The following is a 12,299-nucleotide window of genomic DNA, read 5'->3' on the forward strand; positions in this document are numbered from 1 at the left end:
TAGTCTTTTCAGTCACTATGGACCACATTTCCAAGTCTAAGTAGCATATAATAACTCAAGTAAAATAAAAAAGGAATCATGTTATAGTCTTTTCAGTCACTATGGACCACATTTTCAAGTACAGAGGGAAGACAAGGATGACTCTGGGGGTAGATTTAAGATTGTGTATTTTACAAAATAATACATAACACCTGAACTTGAACACAAAATATTTTACAAAATAAAATATAACAACTGAAATTAAACACAAAATATTTTACAAAATAATATATAACAACTGAACTTGAACACACACAAAAACAAATTAGACCATGACGTGAACCACATAGACAGAACTTCAATGGATGGACAACATCATCACTGACTCCTAAGAGAGAGAAAGAGAAGTGAATTAAATAAGGAAGATTTAGTTGAACAAGTTCTACTCTCTAATTTTAAATTTCATATTTAAAAGATCTTAGTTACCACAGAGTAATGATAAAAATAATGATATCAATCTGCATACCAATTAATGTTCATAATACAATTATTGCATACTGTTCAAAGATTTGGAAAAAAATATTTTGATGTTGTGGGAACAAAGGTTCTAGAAACACTCATGTCAATAAAGCCCATCTGAACTGAGAAAAAAAAATAATAGAGAGAGATGCAAGAAATCTGAATAGAAATAACATTATTGACGACTTTTCCTGACCATATATATATATATATATATATATATATATATATATATATATAAGATTTAAAGCACACATTGTGATGTATGCAGCAGCACTACCTACCACCTGGATGCTCGGCCCTCTTTTCGCAATTGTTTTTCTATCAGCCTATTAAATTCTTCCACTTCACTGAAGGTAGTAAATGGAGAACATAATCACTGCTAGGTTAACAGAAATACTGTTAACGCTTAAAAAAGGATACATTAAACATTGTATAAAAAACAATTCCATTTTCTACTCTTACCTGTGATGATAATCAGGACCAGAGAGGAAGGCCTGCTCAGCATCCTGCACAGACACATTCTGAAGCCCAGCCAGGCCATATATGATGGCCTATCAAAACAAAATTGTTAATTGAAATATACACAGGTCTGTACATAAGTAGCATAAGGTTTTATACACAGTAGGGTATGAAAAGGCAGAAACATGCAGAATATATTATATTATTATGCATACCTCTGGAAAAATAACACCACAGATTAACTGCACTTCATCCGTTAAGCTCAGTTGCGTTGGTGTTTTATATAGTACTGACTTTAGAAAAGCAAAAAGGTTGTCCTGTTGCTCTTCACTCTCAAGGTAGACAGGCACCTGGCGAAAGGACTTCGGAGGGTACCACTTTGAAGTCTTCCCGTTGAGTACGTCCTACAGGACAATTATTTTGTGGTAATAGGATTTTTAAGTGTATTGTGTGATAGTGAACAACTGACTTTAAAGCTAGAATAAAAAGAATTGGATAAACGAACAAGACAAAGGTAGATTTTTAAAACAACCGAAAATATTCCAACCCCTACATTTAGGGCTTGTTTTAAAGCCAAACTTCCAAAACAAATGGACATGCACTGCCTAATTACTGCTGGAGTACTCCACTTAAGATCAGTGAGTGCATGGGCAGATTGTGTGCAGGTTGACAGGTATGTATTTAGAGAGGCAGGTAGGCGACCAGTCACAGACAGGATTTTTATTGGCCTGTGACTGCCAATAAATGGGGGGCATAGTTGACAATATTTTTAACAAAGCCCTGGTTGATTTATTTAATGCGAGTCTGTAATGATGAATATGTCTAAGTACCACCAAATGCTGTTCTGCTCCCGATGACTGTACGATGAAGTCCACCAGTCTCTTTTCCTCTGCAGTGCGGTCAAAGACAGCCTGCATGTGGGCTGGAATTTCCTCAGTGATGGCACGCTTCCTTGGCACTCTGAATACTGGTTGAAGGGTTCCCTGTAACAAGCTTCTGGCCTCATCAGTCCAGAAGGCAAACCTCTGGCCATACCTTTCAAACATTAACAACAAGATTAATCTAAAGTATTGCATACAAATTATTTGAGTCTACTTTTAACATTAAGTTAATGTAGTCAACAGGTGAATATACACATATTGTTTAGGGCTGTCATACCCATCAATTTTAAAACGCTCCATTAGAAGAAGACACCACCACTTCCGAATCAAAGGCATGTCCATCTGAAAGAAATGTGACAATGATAAGGAGAGTCTTTCGTTTTTAATGTGTCTCTTTACTTCAAGATAAACAAGTAAGTAAATAAAAACATTTAAAGCATCAATTTCATCCTTATAATCATTTTTTGAATCAACTCACCTCTTGGAATTGAAACTCTGTGCTTGTCACAATGGAAAGTGTATACTGAAACAGAGAAGGAGGAAAACATTTTATTTACTATGTTGACAGAAACATGCAAATGGTTTCTAAAAAAAAAACACACAAAAAGTACACTTTACCATAAGAATAAAAATCCCACAGTCATTTCCACAGATCTGGCGTGGTAAGCCCTATAATCAATAAAAAAAATGAGGCATAGTGATATATGAAACATGACTGATAAATCAAAGCTGCTATCTTCTCTGTCACATGTCTGGCAATCATATTTCATTGGAATATCTAATTATGCAATATATTATTCACCACAATATCATGCCCAGTCTTCTCGGTCCAGCCCCCATGATCAATTTTCTGAGCCATATCTCTATACAATAAAAAAATACAAATAATTTGAAACATAGATGTGACAACCACTGAGACATTAGGCTATAGGAACATAGCCGAAACATATCAGTACAGGCTATAGGAACATAGCCGAAACATATCAGTTCAGGCTAAAGGAACGTAGCCGAAACATATCAGTTCAGGCTAAAGGAACGTAGCCGAAACATATCAGTACAGGCTATAGGAACGTAGCCGAAACATATCAGTACAGGCTATAGGAATATAGCCGAAACATATCAGTACAGGCTAAAGGAACGTAGCTGAAACATATCAGTACAGGCTAAAGGAACGTAGCCGAAACATATCAGTACAGGCTATAGGAACATAGCCGAAACATATCAGTACAGGCTATAGGAATATAGCCGAAACATATCAGTACAGGCTATAGGAACATAGCCGAAACATATCAGTACAGGCTATAGGAATATAGCCGAAACATATCAGTACAGGCTAAAGGAACGTAGCCGAAATGTAAATTGCTATATGAACATGGCAAAGAGTATGCCTCAAATGTGGACCTAAAAATGGCTCTGTACTCAGCATCACCAAACCCAGACTCATGCAGTGTGTACTGCGAGTCTAAAAAGAGGATCTCTCTCAGGAGTGGCTTCATGATCTATAATGTGATAATGGTTAAAGACATGCACATATGTTTAAAAGTCATTAGGACAAAGAGTACAGCTGCAGTTCACTTTGTTGGAATACATATGAACAAACCAAATTAATTACCACTTCATGTACTATTTAGTATCTAGTAACAGTAACATTCCCTTACACAGAGAACGAAGTGTTCTGGCCCATTTGCATCAGTCCAACCTGGAAAGACTAAGAAGTCTTTCATGTCGACATCCTCCTAAAATTAATGAAAAATGTTGTCATTATGCAGTACTACATTTTTGTGACACCATACATATTTTATATTCTCTCACTGGAAAGTTGGCAGTGATGTTGCTTTGTGTATCCTTCCATGTTGCAACAACAAACAGGTCCTCTATATAAATGTCTTTGCCCTATGAGGAAAAAAACAGCAACTTTGAAAGTAGACAATATAACAGAATAAATTTACAGCACAGATTTAAGCTTTAATCTCAAATAAAAGTTACATACATGTTGCTGAGCTGCTTCATGAATTAATTTAAAGCAGGCATTCCCAATCTGCAAGAAACAATCAAAAATCATCAGTGAACAAGCGAATAAAAATGCTGTTCCTTCCTTGTGTTTATTAACTTCCCGGTACTCACATGAGAATCCATGTCTCTTAGCAACCCCAGGCTCCAGAATTCTTCACGTGTAATACATAAGGGTCCTTCTTTCACAATAATTTCCGCTGCTGGCCGTCCTGTGTCCAGCACATAATTGAGCTGCAAATAACAGATATTATTATTATAAGTGTGTGACATGAAAAACAATAACTATTTTAACTAATTAACTTACCAGTTTCTCCTGTATAGGATTCCATTCTTTTACAAAGGGCATAAATGTCAAAGAGTAGTCAATAGCCGCTGCCGGGGTCGTGCCAAGGACCGTTGTCAGGGGCGCGCCGAGGGCCGCTGTTGGGGACGTGGCGAGGGGCGTGCCGAGGGCCACTGTCGGTGTCGTGCCGAGGGCCGCTGTCGGTGTCGTGCCGAGGGGCGTGCCGAGGGCCGTTATCGGGGGCGTGGCGAGGGCCGCTGTCGGTGTCGTGCCAAGGGCCCCTGTCGGGGGCACGGCTTCTGCTGAATCAAAAGTAGAAAATCACAATATATTAATTCATTAATAGTCAAATGTAATAGTGCAAGTCTAAGAATGTCCAATGTAAGCAGTTGAAGGAGTCTTAATAAATACTGTAATATCTAAAAATATAAATAAATATTTCAACTATACAAAACAGTGAATGGTCAGATATGCTGTATTTGTGATAGATTTGCATATAAAATTTGAAAAGTTACCCAACACTGCCTGGCTGTGGATATTCATAGCTATATTGGTATCAAAAGCCTTTTTTATGTCGCCCAATCGTTGTTTGTTTTTGTGACAATTGTAGTGGTGAATGATATTCCTCATGAGAAACAGATGAGTTGACGGTAAAGCCATGTTTAAGAAGTAATTGTTTTTTTTCATTTTTGCAAACAGCTGTTCTGCTACTTGGCTGTTGACTATTCCAGCAAGTTGCGGGACCAGGCCAAGCTTCCGCAAAGCATCACGGGCATCCTTTGTGTTATCTTCATGGAAACGATCATACAGAGCATAATGCTCTGCTGAACCAGTTATGGGATGGCCATCACAGTCTGGGACCACTTTCTTGCAATTCATCCAAGGAAGTGACACCTTTAGTTTCCCATCTTTGGCTAGTGCAATGTTTTCGGCAGTTGGGGCCTTTAACCGTCCTTCAAATGGTTTGAAGGGCAACCTTTGTGGTTCTCTCAGATTCATGTGTGTTGCTAGTCCACGTGCAAAGTCATATATTACAATATTTGGCATGTATTTCCAAGAAAGGAGCATGTCTGTGAAGTCACGTGGACTTTCAGCTCTAATGTTGCACTTTATACTGTACACAATGCCACACGGGCACATAATCACAGCCCAACCGCCTGAAATGAAAAGAGGCAGAAATGAACAGACTGTAAAAAGACAACCTTTGTTTATCCACCTAAAAAGTTTTTCTTCCTCACTGCTATGTGTATGTGAAATCACTTTTCAGATATTCAAAGAATAACCCAATTTGAAGTTATTCCACCCAGTGAAAAACCTTAACAATAATAGTATCTTACACATACAGTACACTGTGACATTTTGCTTACCTGATGCAGCCCAAATCTTTTGAAAGACCTTGTCATATGTGTGCCTTGACTTCAATTCATTAGACAGTCTGAGAAGGAGGTCATTTCGCGATCCAGAGGAATCCAACCCACACTCTCTGCATAATTTCCTAACCACATGAACCTGTCAAATAAAACAAAATATGTGAGGATCTGCATGTTTTCAGGTAAAATAATGGCCTGTAAATCGCTCCTAAAAGGACAAAAATAATTAACTGTATTTTTACCTTCTGCTTGTACAGCTCCTCTGTCAGGCGGTCTTCAGAAACTGTAATTTCACAGACCTCAGCTGGTTTTGCCGGACGGACTTTTTCAAATTCCGTATTGAGGACACTGTTTGACCGGCGTGTATTTCTGCCTATCCATGGCGCCCAAAAGTGGAAAGTTGGCGGAACTTTAAATGGATTGTGTTGATCACCTTTGGGAATATCAAAACACAAAAAATATATTTAAACATCTTGATCTTGACATCTTGATAAATATAAACAAGATGTTTTAGTTTGTTAATTAGTTTGTCACACAATTCTTCAGTCATTGAAAAAAAAGGTGTTACATGTTGACAAATTAATCTCGGCTTGCATTACTTGTGACAAATCCTCGACTGATCCTTTCCATTGAAAGTGCTTCCCAAAAATGCTCCATGTCAACCTCTCCATTAAAGTCCTCTGGAGGTTGTGCAAGGTCACTTACTAAAGAAATTATGTGAAAAAACATGAAACAAACAGTAAATTCATAAAGTAACCTGGTGTGCGTTTCCTGAAAGCATTGTTAGAGAACTATGGTCATAAGTCCCATTGAGCTCAATTGGTAATGACAGAACTTGCGACCGTAGGTCTGTAATTGACATCTAAATCAGTCCATTCCATGAAAAATTATTTACCTGACAAATGGAAGGCTCCCTTTTTATGGAGGTCCATGATGACCACTGGTGGATGATCACCACAATTTACACAAGAATACTGATAGTCATGATCAGTGAGTGCTTCAAAATGAAGATACCCATGTAGAACTGTATTAGCTGAGGGAAACTTTACCCCTGAAGTCAATTCTAAATATTCTACCACTCTGCTCACTGCAGTATGCACCTAAGGGAGAAGCATTATAGTGAAAATACAGAAAATGGTCTGTTTAACTTTCATATATTTACCCTTTAAAAAGATTAATTCACAGGTTATACTTAAATTAAATATAAATTAAAAATAAATACCTGTAGCATGTTCCTTATGGTTAAGCATAAAGAGAGATCAAGCACTATCCGGTCATTAAAATTGTGTAGGCCATCTTTCCACTCTTGGTAACGGTAGATGGTTCCGCATTGATGGCAAGATTTACAGTACGTAGAGATGTCTAGAAATCAGAAGTTTCAACAATATTTTCAGTACGATTTACAACACATTCAATGATAAATGAAAGCACAGCAAATCTACCACAATGGATTGTCATAAGATATAGTTTCATTGACCTACCTTCAACAATACGCGAGTTGGTGAGGATTTTGGCCTTATTTGTAATGAGGATTGGGTCACTCAGAGGTACATTGCCAGGGCACTGCTGGCACATCATCTCCAGTGGAATGAGGTGCCTTGGGTATTCTTTTTCCAATAATGGATGCCGTAAATGTTCTGGCAGAACAGCAGGTAATTTTTTGAACTTCAAAATATACTCAACCATGGCTTTGAACTTTTGTTCATCTTTTGGAGGATATGGAATGTCACCCAGCTCAACCTCATCATGACGGCCTCCATCCTCTGTTGGTGTTTGAAATTCCACCTCCTCAGTGCACCGGACTTTCCTGAACAGCTCACGGTGAGTCTGAAATAAGTGCCATTTTGCAATGTACTTGTGTTGGCATGATCTCTTCGTCCTTGCACAAGGACAGTGCCACAAATTCTTTTTTGTGTCAGATGACACCATGACTCTTCCTAAACGACTGTAATATGAAACAGTCGGCTCATAAACGGATATGTATTTTTTGGACTGAGGGATTCCAATTTGGGAGTATACAGACAGAGGTATATGGTTTGCATTTGCAAGGTTTTGCAGATCAAGGCATGCCTTCTTTTTATCCTCGCCAAACCACCGGCTGTTCACCATCTCATTAAGTGTTTCCTCACTAAGTACAGGAGAGGAGACATAGGATGTGCAGTAAGTTAATGATTTAAGGTGTACACATTGATGTGCTTTCAACCCACTTCTCCATGCCAACTCCATGTTCACCTGGCACTCAGCAGATTCACAGAAAACACGTTGATTTTCCCCCCAGACTTTATTTTGGACATGCAGTGGTGTAGTGGCCCCGTGAGAAGATTTGTGAACTGTATAAACTCCATTCTCTGGATCTATGCATTCACTTGGAAGGTGTGAACATGCTGTAATGTCCTTATGCTTTCCTGTGTGTTTCCTTTCTATGTGCCTTTTTAAATTGATTCTGTTCATGCTAAGCTGGCATATGGGACAATTTTTACGCAGTACTTGCTTCACACGGACCCTTTGTATTTGCGTACTCTGGGTGGCTGGCACAGTGAAGGTTGTTGGAGCTGGGATGGTGGAAGTACTTGGAGCTGGGACGGTGGAAGTACTTGGAGCTGGGACGGTGGAAGTACTTGGAGCTGGGACGGTGGAAGTACTTGGAGCTGTGACGGTGGAAGTACTTGGAGCTGTGACGGTGGAAGTACTTGGAGCTGGGATGGTTGAAGTACTTGGAGCTGGGACGGTGGAAGTACTTGGAGCTGGGACGGTGGAAGTACTTGGAGCTGGGACGGTGGAAGTACTTGGAGCTGTGACGGTGGAAGTACTTGGAGCTGTGACGGTGGAAGTACTTGGAGCTGGGATGGTTGAAGTACTTGGAGCTGGGACGGTGGAAGTACTTGGAGCTGGGACGGTGGAAGTACTTGGAGCTGGGACGGTGGAAGTACTTGGAGCTGGGACGGTGAAAGTACTTGGAGCTGGGACGGTGGAAGTACTTGGAGCTGGGACGGTGGAAGTACTTGGAGCTGTGACGGTGGAAGTACTTGGAGCTGTGACGGTGGAAGTACTTGGAGCTGGGATGGTGGAAGTACTTGGAGCTGGGATGGTAGAAGTACTTGGAGCTGGGACGGTGGAAGTACTTGGAGCTGTGACGGTGGAAGTACTTGGAGCTGGGACGGTGGAAGTGCTTGTAGCTGGGATGGTGGTGGTTGTGGTAGGTTCCTTACCCTTGCAAAAAGACAGATGCTTAATGAAGTCCGGTTTACGTAGCAGCATGGAATTACAGTGGATGCAGTGGTAATGCCACTTTGGGCGGCAATCTAATCCACATCTGTGAATGGTATACCCTAAAATATAAGAACATTAAACTGTAGTATTATTACGATGGTCATCAGATGTAAATTATGAATACCAAAAATCTGAATCAGGTTAACAAAAACAAAACATAAATGCAGTTGTTTGGATTCATTGCTCAAATTAAATTAATCTTAATATTGCATTTCCCAAAAGAATGTTTGCAAATGTTACCTTCATGGAGAACTGCACGTTTAAAATGGCTTTCCAAATGGTATTTCACTTTGCTCAACTTTGTTGGTTGAAACAAAGCAGAACTGCAGAACGGGCAGTGAAACTCCTTGCAGCATGTAGTGCATCTCTTTAGTTCAGGAAAGGATCTCCCTTCTTGGATTGTTATGTGTTTCTTGAAAAACATTTTTGAGTTAATTTCATATAAATAAATAGACATAAATTAGGCCTAAGCCTAGTACTTAACCAATTTATTTATTTATCTTTTGTCATACTATTGTCTACCCTGAGCTGTGTCCTTGATAGCACTTCATATAGAGTACAGTATACAGTAAATGACACAATCTAACACGTGGGATTTTAACAGTCAATTATTATAATGGCCTCTCTGATATGTCTGACTATCAAAATGTCATATGTCTCAACCAACTTTACAAAACCATGTCAAAATGAAGAGACGTACACATAACATTGTGGGTAACGTTAAATAGGCTGAGTTTGAGCATGTGAAAGTGAAAACATTAAGATTATTTTAACTGAATTAAAATGGAAAAACAATGAGTAATTAACAAGCTTTAAGAACGAACATGCTACAGTTTATTGTGCTGTAAATAAGTCAACACAGGCTTATCATGCAACAGTTCCGTTAAATGAACGTGCTAACAATTAATTTTGCAGCATTACAGGCTAATATATGATGGCTATGCATTCAAGACTTTTTAGCAAATCACCAGCACGTTGGCAACGTTAACTTTCCAATGAAATGCATCACAATAGTTTTTAAAGTTAAACAAATAAAAATTGATTCGCATTTGATACTCACACTCTGAATGTCATCCATCTTCGCTGGTCCTCTAATTCGGTAGGTGGCGTTGTCACTAAAAACCTAGGGTCCTAGAAATGCGGTCCTAGAAGTGGGGTCCTGAAAATGCAGCCTCCGGGACTGCAGGCAGATGCTACTCGATTCATCGCGCAATTGGGCGTTTGGTCATTCTGTATTTTAGTGACTGTGATACAGCCGACGGCTTGGCCTTTTCTGGCCTAGCGGCGTTATGAATGTATGTGTGTGAAAGGTGTTTGTTGCTTGATTATGATTAAGTGATTTTGATTAGTTTGTTTCTTTGGTTTAAGTGTTTATAGAGACGATTGTTTTTTTTGTTTTCGTTTGATTTATTTTGGTATATTGTGTGATTTCTGTCTTTATTAACTGAATGTGTTTTCTTTTAGTGCTGAGTGCCAGAAGTGGTGGCGTCGGTGTCCTTGGTGTTGGGGTCTCCTCCTGTGTGCTGTTTCCCTTTTGTTATTGTGTATTTGGAGTGTGGTTACTTTGGTGTGTACGTGTGATTAGGGAATCCTTAACCCCTGAGGTCCCACACATTCTGACCCAGCTTCCTCCAATGGTAAGGCCTCAGCACTCGTTTTCCCTTTTTCTTTTCTTTTTTTTGTGTTAGTGTGAAACCTACTTTATATTTGATGTCCATTTTAATGATCTGAATAAAATTATTGTTTTACTGGAACTGCGTCTCTGGCTTCATGCATGAACCGAACTTGTGTGCTTCCTGTAAATTTGGAGAGTTACTTATTGAGCTAGTTTAACTCTATTTCCCGGGGTGAAACTCCCTGGGTGGCGTAGTTGGCGTTTTCATTAAAATTTAAGACGCTGAACAGGTTAAAAAGGGGCTTCACTTCCCCAAGGGTGAGAAGAAGTTTCCCTTTTACCAACGAAAAGTTTCCACCTGCCACATAAACATTTTGCAATTTTCACACATGTCTAAGTATAGTCTATATATATATATATATATATATATATATAGGCTGTACACACACATATCCTAATGATAATAATAACAGGCTGTCAGATTAAAAATAAATCATCCTTATCTCTTGAAGACATGAAAGTGAGTTGCTGTTAACTTGGAGACAATTTATGTAAACTATAGTTTTTATACAATATGTGTTTCATGTGGAAGACATATTCTAAATAATTTTTTGACAGATTATTTGTTTGTTTTATATTCCAGCACAAGCACCAACCCAACAGGTGACCATCAATAAACTCAAAGAAGAAAACTCGTTTTTGAAATCTAAAGTTAATTTCCTTGAAGAAAAATGCAAAGATGTGGAAAATGAGAGGGATTTCTTCGGAGCAGTTTAACCAATGGTGAGAACTGTTTTGGAGTGTTAGCTATTTGTATTTGTCTACAATTAATATCATTATTATAATTTTTTGCCAAACATTTGCTTAAAAACACCATGTTAGTGTAAAAGAAAAAGAAAAAACATGTGTACTCTCTGTGTAAACTGTAATTTGGTTATCATTTCCGGTAACACTTTATATTACGACCCGCAAACAACTGCGTAAGCACACCGAAATTACGGTGTACGTTTCTGTAATTATAGTGTACTTCCGTGTAGGTATAAGGGAACAATATGTTAAGTTTTGGGTAATAAAGGGGTAACAAGCAGATATACAACCTGCAAAGAACTTCGTAAGTAAACCGAAATTACGGTGTACGTTTCTGTAATTATAGTGTACCTCCGTGTAGGTATAAGGGAACAATATGTTAAGTTTTGGGTAATAAAGGGGTACAACCAGATATACAAGCAAATTATTTATAATGTAATTATTTTAAAACTAACAGGTACCTATTCTGTTAATATATTCCAGGCGAACATTGTACATCTGTTGTACAATTTTTTATCACATTTCTGGCAAAATGTTCTTGTGCGATGTAGTTACAGGGTAATTTTGACATCTGTGGGTTGTAAATTAAACATATATATATATATATATATATATATATATATATATATATATATATATACATATATAAAAACTTTCACATTGTATTGCAATGACTCTTAAATGTCAGGGCAAATATACTGTGTAATTAAAACGTTTTTTTGTTTTGTTTTCTTAATAAGAGTACCTTTCTCTGTAATTACTGTGCAAATAGTGTTGTTTGTTACATAGTAAGTAGTGTTTGTTACCCGTTTCAACTGTGTATTTACAGGGTAAGTGTAACTCCTGCGGGCTGTAAATTAAAGTGGCACTTGTTACCCCCTTGTTCAGTGTAGTTACAGGGTAAATACTTTGAAATTTTTTTTTGAAATTTTTTTGTAAAATAAAAGTCAGAAATTAAATGGGATCCTTTATTGTATATTTACTGCACTTACCCTGTAACTTAAGTTAACATGTTTTTCACTTTAAAATAATGGACCACATCACTAGTTGTTCCTGCGGGATGACAAGGTAACGCTTGAGTAGTTAGTGAGGAGTTAACA

At 38.2% G+C, this 12,299-nt stretch overlaps 1 protein-coding gene and 2 long non-coding RNA genes across 3 annotated transcripts in view; 1 reads left to right on the forward strand and 2 right to left on the reverse strand.

Moving 5' to 3' along the window:
- LOC143741130 (uncharacterized) overlaps window positions 1-12,299 on the forward strand; it is a 52,849-nt gene that overhangs the window by 35,322 nt on the left and 5,228 nt on the right. The gene's annotated exons all lie outside the window — the stretch shown is intronic.
- LOC143741124 (uncharacterized) lies at window positions 738-9,948 on the reverse strand. Its single transcript, XR_013204947.1, has 3 exons — window positions 9,838-9,948; window positions 964-1,052; window positions 738-848 (listed from the first exon to the last, which is right to left on the reverse strand). It is a non-coding gene; the product is annotated as an uncharacterized LOC143741124 (long non-coding RNA).
- LOC143744406 (uncharacterized) lies at window positions 1,166-6,439 on the reverse strand. Its single transcript, XM_077235920.1, has 13 exons — window positions 6,403-6,439; window positions 6,107-6,211; window positions 5,750-5,940; window positions 5,505-5,646; window positions 4,653-5,294; window positions 4,159-4,439; window positions 3,966-4,085; window positions 3,832-3,879; window positions 3,654-3,734; window positions 3,500-3,577; window positions 3,261-3,340; window positions 1,824-1,995; window positions 1,166-1,177 (listed from the first exon to the last, which is right to left on the reverse strand). Exons 1-13 carry the CDS (start codon window positions 6,437-6,439, stop codon window positions 1,166-1,168), a joined length of 1,989 nt encoding a protein of 662 aa, XP_077092035.1.

The sequence above is a fragment of the Siphateles boraxobius genome, unplaced genomic scaffold (genome assembly GCF_051911475.1).
Source record: "Siphateles boraxobius isolate OS27281-9 unplaced genomic scaffold, OSU_SipBor_1 1, whole genome shotgun sequence".
Lineage (NCBI taxonomy): Eukaryota > Metazoa > Chordata > Actinopteri > Cypriniformes > Leuciscidae > Siphateles > Siphateles boraxobius.